This window comes from Elephas maximus, chromosome 5, assembly GCF_024166365.1.
Source record: "Elephas maximus indicus isolate mEleMax1 chromosome 5, mEleMax1 primary haplotype, whole genome shotgun sequence".
Classification (NCBI taxonomy): Eukaryota; Metazoa; Chordata; class Mammalia; order Proboscidea; family Elephantidae; genus Elephas; species Elephas maximus.
The window spans coordinates 161,277,567-161,295,739 of record NC_064823.1 but is presented as its reverse complement, the minus strand read 5'-3'; the positions used below and the strand labels follow the sequence as shown (position 1 = coordinate 161,295,739).

Here is an 18,173-nt window from a genome sequence, read left to right as displayed (position 1 = left end):
CACCGTGTGTAGGGCAGTCAGGCAAAGCCTCCACCTGCCACCCCGATACAGTGACGACCATGTACGAGTGAGCTTGTCTTATGCTCGTAGTGCAGGGCATGGCTTTCAAAACCCTCCCACGCAGATTCCAGAAAGTTCTCACACAAGCTACGTCATTTTGGATTCTAGTTTATCAATGGGGAAAGTCTTAATGGTCTCAAGGGCAACTGAACTTGAACGTACCTGGGCTTGGCAAGGGTCCTTGGAGCTAGGGGCTGTTCTTATGCCACCTGGTGTGTGGGCGGAGGATGCTGATGGTGACTGTGGCACCCCGCAGCCGCCAACCCCGCCCCCTGCTCCTCGCACACTAGGGTTCCAAGGCTAGAAGGACTTCCCCCAGTGGAGGCACTGGCTACCCTGCCACAGATAGCTGCCCTGCCTCATGCAGCAGTGGCCATCAGAGGCCTGCAGAAGCCCAGCAGGGACAGCGTCTCATATTAACCTGCCCCCCCCCCAGGACAGTCCACCCTGCCCACGGACCTTGGAGCCAGAGGTCAGGAACTTGGCCTATGAAGGGCTTGTCACTATGCCCAAGCCGGCCTTCTGGGCCATTCTCTCAACCCAGACTGCCTCCCTCAGGGGGCTGGAGGTAGCTCTAGACAAGGGTGGCTGGGGCCCAGGTCTGTCTGCCCTGAGGCTGGGCACAAGTCCCAAGGGCACTAAATGGCCTTTAGCCAGCCTGGGGTCTCAGTTTGCATGTCTGTAAGGTGAGATAACACATCCCCTGGCCCACCTACTCAGGGGACAACCCTAAGGGTCAAGTGAGGTGAGGGCTATGGGAGCCCCCCAGAGGGCAGAAGACACAGGAAGGCCAGCAGCTGGTCTTAATGGGATAGGCACCTACCCTGGAAAAGGCTGTAGTCGGCCCACAGGCAGAACTGCCCATCTCGCACATAGAAAGCGTCCACCACAATTTTCAGTAACTTCTGGTACTCGAGGCACCCGGACAGAACCTCCAGAATAAACGCCCGCTTCAGGGGGCTCAGTGTCTGGGAGGAAGACAGGCAGAGGAGGTCACTCGCAGGCCACTCCCTGACACGCCAGGGAAGGAAGTGAGCTCAGCGAGAAGGAGCCAGTGGCACTGGACATGCCGTCATGAATGCAGGAGCCTCGGGTTCCAGGGGCCACCAGGCTCCTTTGCACTAGCAACAGTGAGGTGGATGCAGACAGAAACAAACACGGACGAGGTGAGACATTACAAAGAAGGAGGCACAAGCCGAGGAAGGGAAGTCTGCTTGAACCTGCCAGGTATAAGACCCAAGGTGCCAGCTAGCTTGGAGGGGAAGCGGTGGGGGCAGCCATCTCCTGTTTATCCCAGGAACAATTTTGGGTTTCTGTCACGTGCATGTGGTGTATTACCTGCTCAAAAAAAAATTGCATTTTGGAAAAGAAGAAAGAATGAGAATGTTGCTGGCATAGCAGGAGAGAGCACAGATGGGGACCGATGCTGTCAGCTTTCCCAGAAAGTGATCTGAAATGGGTGTCAGGAACCTCGTGTTTTCTGTGCCCTTCAATCCTGTAATTACACCTCTGGGAATCCAAGGGAACTGTCCAGAATGCAGGCCATAGCCAAGTACAGGCAGACATTAGGGCAGTGGAAGCAACCTAAATATCTAACAGTAGGGGCATTACTGGGTCCAATATATGGAGTTCCTGGTTGGCACAAATAGGTAAGCACTCAGCTACTAACAGAAAGGTTCAATGCACCCAGATGCACCTTGAAAGACAGGCCTGGCAATCTGCTTCCGAAAGGTCTCAGTCATGAAAACCTTAAGGAGCAGTTCTACTCTGTACACACGGGGTTGCCATGGGTTGGGATCGACTCAATGGCAACTGGTTTGGTTTGGACCAAATGTAACATCTCCCTGTCAGGGACAAGTATCATGCAGCCATTAAATGATGCTTCTAGAGGATGTATAAAGAGATGACCCAAAAAATCCCATTGCCATTGAGTCAATTCCGACGCATAGCAACCCTATAGGAAAGAATTGAACTGCCCCCACAGGGTTTCCAAGGAGCAGCTGGTGGATTCAAACTGCCAACCTTTGGGTTAGCAGCCCAACTCTTAACCACTATGCCATCAGGGCTTCACAATGAGATGATAAAGTAGTTAACACAACGAAAATGTACACCAGGATCCCAGCAGATGTAAAACACATATGGAGGGAGGGAAACACACTTCTAACAGCATGGGATGCTGGGTGACTTTTTTTATGGTTAAAAAATATATGTAACAAAAAACTGCCATTTTAACCATTTTTAAGTGTACATTTCAGTGATATTAATTACTTTCACCATGTCTTGCTACCATCACTACTATCCACCTCCAAAAGTTTGACGTCACCCAGCTAGAAGCTGTCACGTGGGTGCTTGGTGTATGTTTGCTGGGCGAGGGAGCGGAATACCTGCCTGGGGAGGTCCGGCACAGAGTGCAGGCCAGCACAGAGCAGGTCCCATGGGCGAGTGCCCTCCCTGGAGCTGCTGCTGTGCCTGGCACACAAGGGGGCATTCCTGCTCAGGGTTGGCTCTGGCCTCAGCAATAGGGCTTCCACCTCGGCTTCCCTCTCAGGTTCCTCTGACCCCTAGGCCTCACCCTTTAACTGTCTCTGTTTTGTCTAAGGAAGCCCAGGCATATGGGGCAGCAGGCCAGAAAGCAGGGAGTCAGTGTGGCTGGCACTGCAGGGTGCCCTGAGTCAGCGGCTGGCTGTATGGACAACCTGCAGGCACCTGTCAACAACCCCACCCCCTATCCCACGGCTGACAGCAGCGGCTCCATTTTTCTTTAATCTTGTCTGAGTTTGGGAACTGTGCACATACATTTTTAATGAGGGGAGAGGCTGGAGCCCACGGCTGCAGGCCCCCATGCTGTCAGTCCCCAGGGGAGCCGAGGTGTTCTGGAAGGCGCAGGGCCCAGTGGGAAGTGGGTGGGTGTCAGTAAGTGTCGCCCAGCCCCACAGAGCAGGCTGGGCCCATGGCCAGTCCTCTGCCACCAGGGACATGTGGCACTCAGCCCCGTCCACAGAGAGGAGACTGAGGCCCAGGGAGGAGACACACCCGGTAAGAGAGCTCCCTGAATGTGACCCCATACCAGGCTCACCTGACCCCAGGCTCCTCCAGGTCCCCTGCTCACTCACAGGGAGAGGCAGGGTGAGGTCCATTTCTCCTCAGAAGCCCTCGGTGTGGGAGTGGGCCCAAATACTGGGCCGGCCCCGTCCCTGAGGCCAGAGGGGGGCCTAGAGCCAGGGGCCCTGAGTGTGGGATGACATCACAGGCCTTGGGTAAGTTTGGCCCCTGGCCAGCCCCCTGAGAACAGCCAGGCTGGGGAGGAAGGGCTGGATGCCGGGAAGTGGAGTCTGGAAGCCTGCCAGCTTTTCACCATCACCAGGCACCTCCTCCTATAAACGTCACTTAGCGTTCCCAGAACTGAGGAACTGAGCTTGTCTGCTGGGACCACAGGGCAATGGCAGAGCAAGACCAGGGGTCCGTGGCAGGGTGGCGGGCCAGGATGCTGACTTAACCACAATAGGAGTCTGTGGTTCATGTCACCGATACATCAAGGGCGCCAAGACGAAAGTCGGAAAAGCAGGCGAAGGAAACCGAGGTGGCTGGAAGCCACAAGATACCCTCTCCTGCCTTCCTGCCTGACAGGGCTGTCCGGTGGGGGATGGTAACGTGCCCCCCTTGCTGATCAATCCATGCGGCAGTTTTAATCAGTGTGGTAATGGCAAGTTGTTAGATGTGGCCTCCGAGAAATAGAGATGTTGTTGCTCAAGAAACAGAAACGTCAACTTTACAATTTTTGCCTGGGGGAGCCCTCCTCCCTGCCCTGCCGTGTCCCCAGCAGTGTGTACGAGGAACACCCGAACAGCCCCCTGAGCAGCTGGGGAGCGTGTCCCAGGCAGGGATCCTGGGGGGAGCATGTTCCAGAAACACCAGGAGGCCAGTGTGGTTGGAGCAGAGTGGACAGGAGGGTGAGGAGGGGAGAGGAGCCACATGGGAGGGTAGGGGGGTCTTAGCAGGCCTGGTACTACCTATCCCACGTTCTAGCACATTCTAGAAGGCACTGTAGAGGGGAAGTGCATGATGAGGAGACTGGTTAGGAGGCTTTGCAATGAACCCAGGCAGAGCTGTGCCAGCTGCATCGGTGGGGCGGGGGAGCCGATGACAGGTGTAGGGGAGAGACAGGGAGGAGCCCAGGAGGGCTCAAGCCTCCCACCTGAGCAAGGGCCGGGTGGGGCCGGGCAGCTGGGGAGCAGCTCGTGTGGGTGGGAGGGTTGTAGGAGGGCGCTCGGTTGGTTATTTCTTCTGAACGCTTTCGCTGGAGACGCCCTGTGGGAGTCGAATTTGCCTGTGGATGGGTGAATCCCGTGGCCTGAGGGAGGATATGGGGGGCTGCCAGCAGGTGAGATGCCTGAGGTGTGTGTACAGGTGTGCCCACGCACCCCACTGTTGAACGGACAGAGGAAGGGGGGGCCCACCCGAGCTGAGAGGGGACGTCACTGGGGGGAGGGGAGAAGGTCCAGCCGAGCTTCCAGGGCTGGGAGGGTCAGCTGGGTGAGGAGGCTGGACCAGACACGGAGGTCCTCGGCCAGCGGCCAGCGGCCAGCACAGGGCTGGGGATGGTGGGGAGGAGAGTGTGGAAGACGCAGTGAGGGAGCTGATTGGTGATTTGTTGCAGGTGGGAGTCGAGATGGGGCTGGGCGGGAGCCACAAGGGATTTGGAGGTTTCTGTGAAGAGTGAGAAACAACAGCACGTTTGTGTGCTGACAGGAAGTCCCCTAGAGAGGGGATGCAGGGGAGACGGAGGGGGCAGGGGGCAGGCTGGTGGTGGGACAGGAAGTGCTCTGAGCTGTGGGGGTGCTGGCAGCATGGGGCGCTGCCCTGTGTCACACTGGGAAAGAGAAGGGTGAGGGGGCTGGGCCTTGGCTGTTTCCATCATTTCCTTAAAATGCTCAGGTCTCAGGGCAGGAGCTGGAAGCCATGGGGGTGTGGGGGGAGGTGCCATCCCCTGAGCGTGGAGGAGGAGGCAGCTAGCGTAGGTCCTGGACATTGCTGTTAGAGACCTGGGGGGTGTGTGGGGGGAGGTGCCATCCCCAGAGCGTGGAGGAGGAGGAAGCTAGCGTAGGTCCTGGACATTGCTGTTAGAGACCTGGGGAGGGTGGGGTGGGGGGTGGGGGTGGTAGTGGACAAGAGTCAGAGGTGAGGGGAGCCACGGGGTCAGGAAACGACAGTAATGAGGAGAGTGGGGTAGAGTCTGTGACGTGAGCCTCAGAGCGGGGTGGGGGTGGCTTTACCTCGGGAGGGAGAAGGCCAGAAGCAGCAATGAGGGGTAAGGAGGGCACCGACCCTCCCCTCTCAGGGCCGTTTCTGGCTCTCCGCCATCTCTGCCCACGCATCCTGCAGGGCTCTACTCTTCAACACGCCAGGCTCGTCCCCCTGTGGTGCCCCCATGACACCCCCTTTCTCCCAGTTTACCCTATTTGTGGCACCAGGTCCAGCCCAGTCTCTCCCAGCCTGTGACTCACACCGGGTGGCAGTGCCTGCACCCAGGAGGCCCATGTGTCCACCTTGCCTGCCCACGCCAAAACCCCTTCCAAGCCCTTCCTTCCCTCATCTACCGCACCCATCCAGCAGCCCCCTCTCCTTACAGCCTCCCCACATCTCTGACCCCACTCCACCGTGCTGATGGTGTCGACCCTGATGTCGGCCCACGTTCAGCTCCTGATGGATGTGCTGTGTGACCAGTGCAAATGACCCCCCTGACGTGCCTCTGAGACCTCTGCTGTGGATGAGGGTTAAGGGGACAGTGGGGCCACTCCATCCAGCTGGGCCTTGTGTGAGGCTGTGATGCCGGCTGCCCATGGTGCCCCCGGCGCCGCTGAGGGCACTGTGTGGTTTGTGGTGCGGGCCAGGAGTCGGGGATCTTGCTGTTCATGGTCACGTTCGACCCCTTCCTGCTTGTCTCTAACCTGGCACTTCGCACACGGGCCTCGTCCTCCCCCAGCCCTGCTACCCCGCTCCTGTCCTAGCTGAATCCCAGCTGGTGACACTTCTTCCTGAAGTTGGGGAGCAGCGACATGGTCAGTGGTCTCAGGTATCCTCTCATGGCAAAGCCTTGGTCCCTGAAGTCCCTGAAACCGTCTTTGAACAGGCTGCCCAGGGCCGGCCCCTCCTGCAGAAGGGGGGCCACCCGCCTGGCCCTGGTTAGGCTCTGTTCCCAGTCTAGGGGCCTAGCAGACGCAGACGGCCACCTGAGCAGGTGATGTGGGCCAGCCCCCGTGGAGCAGCACTGACCAAGGTCAAAGGCAGGGATTCCCAAGCCTGTGCCTGTCATACTGGAGATACATCGATCCTCCTGTGGACTGAGCCTCTGGCGGCCAAACCATCCCATGGGGCCAGCACCCCAAAGTCCTGAAGGCAGCACCCCTGGAATCAGGGCTCCTGCTCCCTTCGCACCTGTCCTAATGGATGGACTCAACTCAGTCACACCTCATCATAGGCGTGATGGGGCCTCAAGTGGGGGCTGCTGAGGTGGGAGGGGCACTGCATAGAAGACCAACCTGTTCCTGTCCTGGCCGGGAACCACCAGCCCCTCTGTAGCCACTTGAAGCGGGGTGGGCCATGGAGGAGAAGACAAGGACAGGGACACCCGAGGGTGTGGGGATCATTGCTCAGCAGCTGCATGGCTAGGCTGAGGGCTCCCTGTGTGGGTGGTGGGAGGAGGTGGGAGCTGGAGGAGGTTAAGCCTCTCTCAGTCCCCAGGCCAGCACCTGCCTCTCTGGGGAGACGCTGCAGGCTCCGCACCTGCCTGGTCTACAGAAGTATCTGTAGCTGGTGGGATGTGCAGGTGGGAGGCCTTGTCCCTGACTAAGACACTCAAGGGTGGCACTAAGGAGCCCTGGTGGCACAATGATTAAGTGTTTGGCTGCTAACAGAAAGGTTGGTGGTTCAGACCTACCAGTTGCTCCATGGGAGAAAGACCTGGAAATCAGCTCTTACAAAGATTACAGCCTGGGAAACCCTATGGGGCGGTTCTGTCATATAGGGTTGCTACGAGTCAGAATTGACTCAACGGCACACAACAACAGTAGGGTGACACTGTCCCCAAGGCTCCCCCATGGGGCTACTAGAGCTACCCTCTGGGCTGGGCTGGGCTGGGACTGTGATGCCAGGTCTGCTGTCTCGAGAGACACACTAGGCCCCAGGTTCTTGTTCCAAGACCTTTCCTGCCTAAAGGTGGGGCTCCTCCTACCTCCAGCTGTGCAGCAGCCCCTTTGCAGTGGCTTAAACCGGCCTGTGACCTTGACACTGCCACCTTCCAGGGCAAGTGGCTTTCTTCAAGGCTCAAGTTTCCCAGGAGCAGACTGAGAACCGAGTCAAGAGTAGACGAGGGCCCCAGTGCTGGGAGGCCTGGCCAGTGGTCTCTGAGTCCCAGATAAGGGCCCTGTCACACCAGGACAGCATGAGGCATGGCTGTGGCCATCCTCATTGCTCTGGGCACAGTATGGCTTTTGGGGCAGGGGACATGATTCCTGAGGGGTACTGCTCTTCAGGGCTTCTCCTAGTTTCCTAAGATGCCAATGGGCGCACGGTGGAGATGGAGGTGCTCGGTGGGGTGGCTCTTCTTATGTATTTGTAGCTGAGGATGGCACAACATGGGGACGTGTCCCTAAGTCACGGTGCCAGGGTGACTGTTCATAAGAGTCTAGTCTGCCACATTCTGGGTGCTGGGAACATCTTTCGGGACAGAGAGGGTCACACCCCTAGGGGTTCCAGGGAAAACCCTGTGACCACACTGTGACAGCATGAAATTGACATGTCCAGCCCTGGAGCGTCTAGGCTCTGTGGCCCAATCTTCTCCTTCTTTAGGAAGGAAAAGAGCTATTGGGCGTGGATTTGAGAGTCAGTAGCAAGCTGGCAGGAGTCATGGCTCAGCTGCCCGGCAGGACCCCAAGGGCAGCTCCCAGCCTACCTGCAGGACGAGGGACACAGCCTCCAGGAACTGTTCGGGGCTGTGCTTCTCCGGTCTAAACTTGCTGAGCTGCTCAATCACGACTTCGATGCATTTTCCATAGTAGGCCATCTTCTGGGCTGGCAGGCCCTACAAGGTCACAACGTTACAATGTTACACGGTCACGGCCTCCACTGTGGAGGGCTCCCACTGGATCTCACCTGCTGGGCTGCCAGGACCCTTACCAACATTGGCTGGAGGTCTACCGGGGGTGGAGACATGGACCCAGTGGGGTGTAGAGCATGGGATGAGAGCGGACCTTGACTCAGGTGACCCCAGCCCACTTCCCAGACTGTCTCCCTCAGGCCTGTGCTGCTCCAGGGCCCAGCTGCCCTTATGGGCCCAGGACCCCCACTGTGCACAGAGTCTATCAGCTGCTCCCAGGACCCCGGGCCCCACCACTGTGCTGCAGGTGGGAACGACTCACCTACTGGGGCTGGGCCTGAGGGTGGGGACACCTGGCAGACAGGTGGTATAGAAGGCTTCTGTGCTCCTCACCCCAGACCAGCCAGTGTGCAAGGATGGCTACTCAGCAGCCTTGCCCCAAGGGAAAGCATCAAACTGTTAGGGCAAGAAGTAGCCTTAGGGGGTCACGGATTCAACACCCTGTCTTGGTTATGTAATGTTGTTATAACAGAGATACCGCAAGTGGATGGCTTTCACAAACGGAAGTTTATTCTCTCACAGTCTAGGTGGCTAGAAGTCCAAATTCAGTGTGCCGGCTTCAGGGGAAGGCTTTCTCTCTCTGTCAGCTCTGTAGGAAGGTCCTTGTCAACAATCTTCCCCTGGACTAGGAGTTTCTCTGCAAAGGGACCCTGAGTCCAAAGGATGCATGCTCCTGGCTATACTTTCTTGGTGGTATGAGGTCCCCATTCTCTCTGCTCATTTCTCTCTTTTATATCTCAAAAGAGATTGATTTAAGACACAACCTAATCTTGTAGATTGAGTCCTGCCTCATTAACGTAACTGCCTCTAATCCCACCTCATTAACACTGTAGAGACAGGATTTATAACTCATAGGAAAATCACATCAGATGACAAATTGGTGGACAATCACACAATACTGGGAATCACGGCCTAGCCAAGTTGACAGATATTTTGGGGGGACACAATTCAATACATGACAACCCCCATTTGAAAGATAAGGGGACCCAGACCCAGAGAGGAAGCAGAGCTGGTAACTTGCCAGGCCTTGTATGGGGACTGAACATTCCGGAACCACACCAGCTGGGGCACACAGGTTTGCCTAAAGCCCCTGTCTGGGAGACCTTGGATAAGCTATGTGGGGAGGGGCTGAGACCCTGGAGCTGTCTCTAAGGACACCACGTGGTCTCCAAACTGCCCAGAGACAGAGATGGACCTCGTTAGCAAAGGTTCTCCTCCTCCGATGCAGGGTGCAAGTTTGGGCTATGGCCGGGCTGCTCAGGGCTGCCGCCAACGGCCCCTTCCTGCCTCCCCGGTGAATCTACACTGATTGGGTGGCTACTCTGTGCTCCGCCAGGTTTGAGGCCACCCCGTTGTGGGTCTTCCTGGGCACCAGCAATGCTCCAGCTCTAGCCAAGCCAGGGGGAGTACCCTCTGCCCCACCCATCACCTTCCAAAGAACTGGGGCAGCTCCAGGTGCCAGCCCTCAACCCTAGCCCTCCAGGCTAGAGACTGGCCAACTCCTCTCCGGGGAGAAAGACAAGAGAACCCTCCATACACGGCCACTGGAGAGTCCCAGTGAGGCAGCCAGTTGCTGACCCATCTCACTGTCCACAGGTGGAGGCCCACTGGCTGATAAGTCCCCTCCAATCAATTTAAAGATGAGCAGAGGGCCAAATGTCAGCTGACACTTCAGAGAAGCCTCTAACACAAGATGCAGAAACAAAGAAACCAGCAAGAAAGGAACCAGAGAAAACAGGCAACGTAGGAAGCCGAAAAAACCCTAGAAACAAACAAGTGCGCCACCTCCGAGAGATAAAAGAAGACTCCACATCCAAGAGACAGGGAGCAGGGAACACTTGGAGAAGGAGAAAGAGCTCTCGAAAGTTAACAATACAACCACCAAAAACCACACCCATCGTCGACAAGTTAATTTCAACCCATAGTCATAGATTCTGACTCATAGTAAACCTATAGGACAGAGTAGAACTGCCCTATAGGGTTTCCAAGGAGCGGCGAGTGGATTTGAACTGGTGACCTTTTGGTTAGCTGCTGAGCTTTTAACCACTGTGCCACCAGGGCCTATGACAGCAGGACTGAAAACACAAATGGGAGAGAAGGAAGATGAAGTTGAGAGAATCTTCCAGAAAGTAGAAAAAGATAAAGATGAGAAAGTAGGAGAAAAATGGTAAAAAAAATTAGGGAATCATTACAATTAACAGGAGTTTCAGAAAGACAGAGGGGGGAAAAAACAATCAAAGAAATGATATAAGGAAAGATCCCAGAATTGAAGGACGCCGTTTCCCGGATTGCAGGGGCTGGGTGAACACCCTGGCCTCATGAGTGAAGAAGGCCGATGTCATTACGACACTGAGGACCCTGGGGACATCCCTGAAAGCTCCCAGAGGAGAAGGCAGGTTGTGCAGAAGGATCAGGAATACAGAGGAGTCCCAGGCTCCCCAACAGCAACGTGGGGCACCGGGGGTTTGGAGAGATGCCTGCAAGAGTCTCCAGGGAATGGCTTTGGACCTAGGCCAAACATTGATCTTTTCGAGTAGAAGAAACACTCTCAGACAAGGATGGCCCCACACCTTCCCTTGGAGGCTAAACTTGGGAAGTGGGCCGAGGAAGTGGCAGGTGAGGGATTGGGAAGCAGGGAACTGCACCCAAGGGGTTGCCACAGGAACTTCTGGGAAGGTGATGCAGCGTGATCCCGGATGACATTGGCACGAGAGCACAGAGGACATGGTAGAGGTGAGGCTCCAGGGGGACCATCTCATGAGGCACACAGCACCTGGCGGCCTCTTCCAGGGCCTGCCTTCCAGCCCAGCATCTCTGCCCACCCCTCACAGATGGCCACACATCCAGGCCTCTGTACCACCCCTAACCGGGAGCTGTCCTGTCTCTGCCAGGCATCCTCCTAGGAGCTGCTCTGGGGCCCTATCCTGGCTACAGCATGGTCACCAGAGCCAGCAGGAGGCGCTCGTTAATAAGTCCAGGGGAAAGGCATCTGGGAATTCGGAAATCCGACGAACGTGGCCTGAAGCCCTGGAGCACAGGCCCTGGAGGCCTTTCCCAGGGAGTTGATGGATTTAGAAGCTGTGCTCTGCTGACAACTAGCAAACTGGACGAGGCAATGGAAGAGCGCTGTGCAGGGGAAGTGGTGGTTCGGGGAGAATTCTCGCCTTCCATTTGAGAGACCCGGGTTCAATTCCCAGCCAGTGTACCTCGTGTGCAGCTACCACCCACCTGTCAGTAGAGGCTAGTGTGTTGCTAGGATGCTGAACAGACCTCAGCAGAGCTTCCAGGTTAAGACAGACTAGGAAGAAAGACCCGGCGATCTGCTTCTGAAAAACAGCCAATGCGAATACCTATGGATTACAGTGATCCAATCCCAACTGATCACGGGGATGGCGCAGGACCAGAGAGTGTTTCTGCCATCGGGCATTGAGCTGCTACGAGTCGGGAGCCAACTGGACAGCAGCTAACAACAACAATGAGCATCATGAAGGATGACAGTGGTGCCGGAGTTCACAGTTCTGTAAAAATTCTTGTACCAGAGTGTGTGATCCATTTTATTTTGGTACTGTGTCAAATTAGCTGCTGGCCCAGATGCCATCACTGCCCCTGGAGGCTGGCCAAGCAGAGTGGACTCAGGCTTGCAACAGTGACAGAGCCCTGGCCACCCTCCCGCTTGTCGGAGGCTAGCAGGAACTTCGCTTTGCCTCAGTGCATCAGGACCACATGGGATTAGAGGGAGACGGGCCACTTGCCCTGGCTCAGATGGCGCCAGATTCAAACCTATCGGATCTGAGATGGAGCCACAGCCGCCCAAATCTAAGAACCAAATGCTGAGATGTGGGCTCTGGAGTCAGGGCTGGCTTTGAGTACAAGAAGTGAAGCTGGGGGGAGGGGGGAAGGGCTTCCTGGAGGAGAAGGGGGCTCCCTGAACCCTTGGCTCACTCTGCCGCCCTCCATGGCCAGCCTCCTGGGGACCTTCCACCTGGCACTGCAGTGGGCTCCCCCCAGCCCACCTGTCCCCCAGGGTCCTTCACTCCAACCACCTCTAGCTGGATCTTCTTGTGAGTTCAGAGAGGGTCCTTTGTCTCACAGGTTGACGCTGACCCTGTGACACGGACCCTGTGACACTGACCCTGTTGCCACTCTGGCCACTCCCTGAAGGCCTGCTCTCTCCTTGGGAGGCCTCAGCTGGATAGGGCCAGTGAGGGGCCTGCTGGGGACACAGCACAGCCAGAAGGGCCAGAACGAGGGTGCTGAGGCAGGAGGCACGTTTCTGGGGCACCACTCAGTACGGAAGGGGGACCTGTGGCTTCCATCCCAGGCAGCTCCTCTGCAGCCACAGAAAATGGAGTGTACCTGGTGGCTCAGCAACCTCAATCCCTGTCTTCACCCTGAGGGTCTCCCTATCGAGGTGTTTTTACAGCTCCACAGTGTCCTGCGGAAGAGGCCCTGTGGTGCAGTGGTTAAGTGCTTGGCTGCTACTGAAATGGTGGTGGTTCAGGCCCACCAGCAGCTGAATTGACTCGATAGCAATGCGGTTGGTATTACCGTAATGCATACTTCTTCGGGGGTGTGATCAGAAGGATGAGTGCTCTGTTACCGCCTGGGGTGAGGTAGGCAGAGCCGGGGGTGGCCCAGTCTGAGCTCTAACGTCCTCCCTGAGGGCCCCGCCCCCTCTGCCTTGACCTCAATCACCTCTCAGGCTCAGCTGTCCCTACCATGGAGAGGCGCCCGCACCAACACAAGTGATAAAGGAAAATAACATTCACACATTGGCTTCCGAGATGCACAAGTGAGAATAAAACCAAAAACCAAGCCCACTGCCGTAGAGTCTGACTCATAGCGACCCTGTAGGACAGAGTAGAGCTGCCCCGCAGGGTCTCCAAGGCTGTAAATCTTTACGGACGCAGACTGCCATATCTTTCTCCAGCAGTGAGAGAATAGCTAGACAAAAGTCTACTTTTATGGAAACAGTGTTAAGGAGCGGGTTCCTTCCCCGCACGTGGTAGTCAGGTTGGGGTGGGGGCCGCCCCAGGATGGGGCCTATCCTTGTCCCCAGCCTCCCTGTGGCTGCTGTGCCTGGAGGAACAGGGCAGCCTCCTGAACCTGATAGGTGAGCGCCTGTGGGCAGCGTCAGTGGCTCCCAGCATTGCTTGGTTCCCTGCCCTCCCTTCTGTCCTGGAGCCTGAGAAACTCTGAAGAAAGGACAATCCAAGGGACCCTTTGGTGATGCAAATCAAGAAGGAGCAAGAGACAACCACACTAATTCCTCCCCCCCCAACCCAGAGTGGCCTGGGATGGAAAGAACTAGAAGGAACGTGTGGCCAGCCAAGGACAAGTCACAGGAGCTGAGTCAAAGATGGAGAAGGAGTTGTGTTGGAAGTACGTGGCAGGCAGTGGGGAGAGAGGGGGGCCCCTGCGGGGCTTGAACTGTGGGGCCTGGGGGCTCCTTGGTTTGAGGGCATTTGTCTGGTGGGCTCTGCGTCCCACATCTGGCATAGAGCAGGTACACTTCGAGGGTGGGCACCAGGCACCAGGAGCAGAGGTCTTGGGTGCTGAACCCCCACTGACAGTCCGTGAACTTAGGAAATAAGTAGTAAGGCTCATCCAATCTGGATGCCTGCTTTTAACACTTCAGCTTTATTTTAAAGGTGAAAAACCATATCCGTGGGACCAGAAAAACAAAAGAAAAAACCAAACCCATTGCTGTCTTCTGGATTCTGACTCATGGAGACCCCATGTGCCACAGAGTATCACCTATAGGGTCGCTATGAGTCGGAATCGACTTTATAGCAATGGGTTTGTTTTTTATTTTTCGTAATCTGGACTCGGTTTTTTGTTTTGGTGAATCTGGGCTTGGTGCCCTGGTGGTGCAGTGGTTAAGAGCTCAGCTGCTAACCAAAAGGTCGGCAGTTCGCATCCACCAGCTGCTCTTGGAAACTCTACGCGGAAGTTCTGTTCTGTCCCACAGGGTCGCTATGACTCGGAATTGACTTGACAGCAACAGGTTTCGGGTTTAATCTGGGCTCAGTGATCTTGTATTTAAGGCCACATTAAAGATGGGCTGAACTAAAGCTTCTCTTGTCTTAGCAAATCCTTCCTAGACAGAAATGAGATGCCAGGAGGAGGCCTGAATTCTATCGGGGACATACAAGTTCAACACTCCCAGCCACAGAGAGGCTCCGTTTACAGAAGATCCCAGATGTATGTTAATTAAAATTATGTCCTTTTCCCGAGATTTGAGCTGGTCTCCTGAGGGTTTCTGCCAAGTCACGCTCCGATGGCTCATGCCCAAAGCACAGCCCCAAGTGGCACATTCCGCTGGATGCTCTTCAGTCTCTACTCTCCCTTTCCTCCTGAGTAACGAACCCTGACTTTTAGCTGGGCTTACTGCTGTTCAAATGAAAGGTGACATTTCCCAGAGTGTCAGGACACCCTCCCTGGCATCTGGGTATGGTCATGTGGCCAAACTCTTCCACCACCAAGAAGTGGAAAGGGTGTGAAACTCTTAGAAAATTTCCGTCTTCTCTTTCCCATCCTGCTGCCTGGACGCAGGAGGGAATGGCAGGAACTTAGGCAGCTATCCTGGGCATTGAGGCAGCATGTTAAGGATGGCAGAAGAGCAAGCTAGAAGTGTCTGACAACCTTGGGGCCACCCTATCCTCCTGGGATTGCCTCCCTGTGGATCTCTTTTTGAGAACATAAATAATCTTATTTGGGTCACTATGATGTTGGGGTTTTCTGTTACATGCTGCTGAACCTAATCCTAACTGACACACCCACCTCACGATGAAGGAGGCACAGGAAGGGAGCCTCTGAGCAGCTACAACAGCCCCTGGCCTTAGAGTTGGTCAAGGACAGACCTAGGGCACAATCTACCAAGTGCCTCCTCTGAGGTCTCTGCTGAGGATGTGGTGGCTGGGGAAGGAGAAGATTTTATGGGGAAAGACTGAGAGGGCAATTTAGACACGTTGAGTGTGAGGGGGACTGCTAGATATCCAATAAGCGATGAATAGGTGAACGGGGCTGGGGTTCTGAGAGGCGATGAACAGGTAAATCGTTTATAAAAACCCTAACACTAACCCTAAGGGCTTATAAAACCACACGACCGCAGGAAATCAGCTAGGGAGAGGGGTGCATAGAGACGCTCCCAGGGACTGAATACTGGGCCTCCGGCACTAACGGGTAGAAGAGGGGGGAGAGGGAGCAGGCCAAGGAGGTTGAGAAGGGGCAGCCAGGAGAGGAGGCAAAGCTGAGGGTGTGATCTTCTCCAGCTACGTGAAGACAGCATTTCAGAAGCGGGGGCGGTCAGCAGGGTCGCCTGTGGCTGACATGTCAGGTCAGAGAGGAGGGCCGAGATCGGATCACTGGATTTAGCAACATGGCAGTCCAGGACGACTTGGATAAAGAGCCTCTGAAGGGTAGTTGGGCGAAAATCTGATTGGAGTGGGTTCCAGAGAGAACAGGCGGGAAGGAACTTGGGGATAAGAGGCAACTCTTTAGGTGTTTTGCTTTTAGGGGAGCAGCGGCGGGGTGGTAGCCAGAGGAAGCGCTGGGAAGATCAATCACGTGCTCAAAAACAAATGTGACTTATTACCACCACCTAAGAGAAATTCAGAGGGGCCCGCGTTGAAATGCACGCTGAGTTCTGTGGAACAGGTGGTCAGCGAGCCATCCGGGCCCTGAGACCACAGGCCAGCGATAATAAGGAGGAGCAGGAAGACTGCTCCTGTCTCAAGAGAGGAACTAATTTCCTCTCTTGCCTGGTCTTACATCTGCGCGCTTCAGTACAAGGGCCAAGAGGCGGTGCTGGCTGGGGACCAGGGGACTGTGCAAGGAAGGAGCCCCTGGTGGCGCACTGGTTAAAGTGATCGGCTGCTAACCGAAAGGTCAGTGGTTCAAAACCACCAGCGGCTCCTCGGGAGAAAGATGTGGCAGTCTGCTTCTGTAGGGATTTACAGCCTTGGAGAAAGTCTACAGGATTGCTATGGGTTGGAATTGACTTGACGGCAGTAGGTTATTGGGGGCAGGCAGCCCTAGCCTTGATTCTGGATCCACTTCCTACCAGGCAAGGCATCTTCGTCAATTTGTGCCTCATTTTTTTTTCCCCAAATCCTGTAAATGAGAATTTTAAATGAGATAACATATTTGTTGTTAGCTCTGCGCTTGGCACAGTTGCCAAGTTGATACTGATTCGTGGTGACCCCATGTGTGCAGAGCAGAACTGCTCCATAGGGTTTTTATGGCTACGGCCTTTCAGAAGCAGATAGCCAGGCCTTTTTTCCGAGGTGCCTCCAGGTGTGTTCAAACCACCAACCTTTCGATTAGTAGTATAGCTTTAACCATTACAGGTTATAGTATTATAGGTACACCATTAGTAACTGTTTTTATGGATCCAAATCAGGACACTCTTGGGATGAAGTGATGAATAAGGGAGAATATCTTTTAACAAAGTCCTGTTTACTATGGCGATTAAAAAAAAATATACTGTTACCTTTAATCAAGGAGCAGGGAAGAAGGGCAAAATGGTAGTTAGCAAAAGCAAGAAGATGAGAAGCAAGGAAGATGAAATTAGCCTGCAGGTAACGGGAAGACGCCGGTAAGAAAATGCTGGTGATGGGATAGGATCCCTGTCCCCTCCTCCCCGGCTCCCTTCAGGGTCCCTGGCCCGTCACCTGCCTTCCTTCTCTCCCACCGAAGAATCTTTCTTTTCCCTTCCCCCTGCCACCTGCGCAGCTTCTAGATCCAGCGGCGGGCGGGGTCTTCCGGGGTCGCGGTCTGTCCTCCCGGCACTCCTGGTCTGTGAGACCCTCGTCACCTATCCCCACAGGCGGCAGGCGGAGCGGGTGCCATTTGGGCGTCGTCACCTAGCAACCGGCAGCACGCGCTGGCGCCATGGCCAGGAAGACTACAACCCCCAGAACGCACAGCGCCCGCGGCGCGGCGGGCATATGCCGCGCCCGGGGCACATGCCGCGCTCAGGGCACCGCTTTACCGCAATGCCCTTCGGGATCTGTAGTTTTTCCGGGTCAGGGCGGGATGTTTCGGTGATTGGGCAGCTCCGCCCGGCTCGGCCCCCCTGGCGGCTTGCGGCGGGCCGGGGGCTCGCGGCGCCTTCGCGCATGTGCTGCGCAGGCGGCCGAGACCGGCGGAGGCGCGGGCGGCGGGGAGCCGCGGGGAGCGCCGTGCGTGTCCGTTCGCCTGTTGGCCGGTCCGTCCGTCAGCGGGTCGGCGGGTCCGCCGGCGCCGCTGCCGAGCACCCTCCGGCCGCGCGGCGCCCGCACCTGCTGCCGCCGCCTGCACGGCGCCCGGGCTCCGCTCCCTCCGCCGTCCCGGGACCCCGAGCCGCCCGGGCGCCGCCGCCTGGGGAGGGCGCCCGCAGCCGGGCCGGGGCCAGCGCGGCGATGATGCACCGGTTCCGAAAGTGGCTGTACAAACCCAAGGTGAGTGCCCGGCCGGCGCCCCCCCTTGCAGCACCCGGCGCCCCCCCTTGCAGCGCCCGGCGCCCCCCCTTGCAGCGCCAGGCGCCCCCCCTTGCAGCGCCCGGCGCCCCGGACCCAGCGCGCGGCCCTGCCCTCCCCGCCTGCGAGCCCCGAGCCCGCGACCCGCCGACTCCCCACCCCAGCCCCCGGCCTCCGCTCCGCGCCCCGACCGCCGTCGTCACTCAGCCCCCAAGGCGCCTCCGGCCCCCACCCCTCTCCTGAGACCGAGTCCTGGGGGGCTTGCGGCCCCCGCCTCGGCCAGAACGGCCCCCCTCCCGCGACCCCTCAGTCCTGGACGGTCCCCTCCTCGTGCCGCCGGGTCCCCGGCTCCGCAGGACCTCCCGCTTCTCCTGGGTCCGGGAAGGACCTGGCTGTCGCTCCTCCCAGCCCTCGTGCCCCTTCTGCCCCCCAACTATCCTGGGCCCGGGACGGACCCCCAACCCTCTCCGCGCCCTGGAACGGACCCTTCCCCACTT

At 56.8% G+C, this 18,173-nt stretch overlaps 2 protein-coding genes across 2 annotated transcripts in view; one reads left to right on the top strand and one right to left on the bottom strand.

Moving 5' to 3' along the window:
* The window catches only part of CFAP99 (cilia and flagella associated protein 99), a 58,133-nt gene extending 41,040 nt beyond the window's left edge, over positions 1-17,093 (bottom strand). Inside the window, exons 1-3 of the mRNA XM_049886599.1 lie at positions 16,895-17,093; positions 8,012-8,140; positions 884-1,028 (exon numbers count right to left, since the gene is read on the bottom strand). Coding sequence (XP_049742556.1) covers positions 884-1,028; positions 8,012-8,122 — 256 coding nt within the window. The 5' untranslated portion in view covers positions 8,123-8,140; positions 16,895-17,093. The remainder of the gene's footprint in view (positions 1-883; positions 1,029-8,011; positions 8,141-16,894) is intronic.
* A 340-nt stretch (positions 17,094-17,433) lies between these two features.
* ZFYVE28 (zinc finger FYVE-type containing 28) overlaps positions 17,434-18,173 on the top strand; it is a 128,259-nt gene continuing 127,519 nt past the window's right edge. The window contains exon 1 of the mRNA XM_049886598.1: positions 17,434-17,658. Within this exon, the coding sequence (XP_049742555.1) occupies positions 17,620-17,658 (39 nt within the window). The 5' untranslated portion in view covers positions 17,434-17,619. The remainder of the gene's footprint in view (positions 17,659-18,173) is intronic.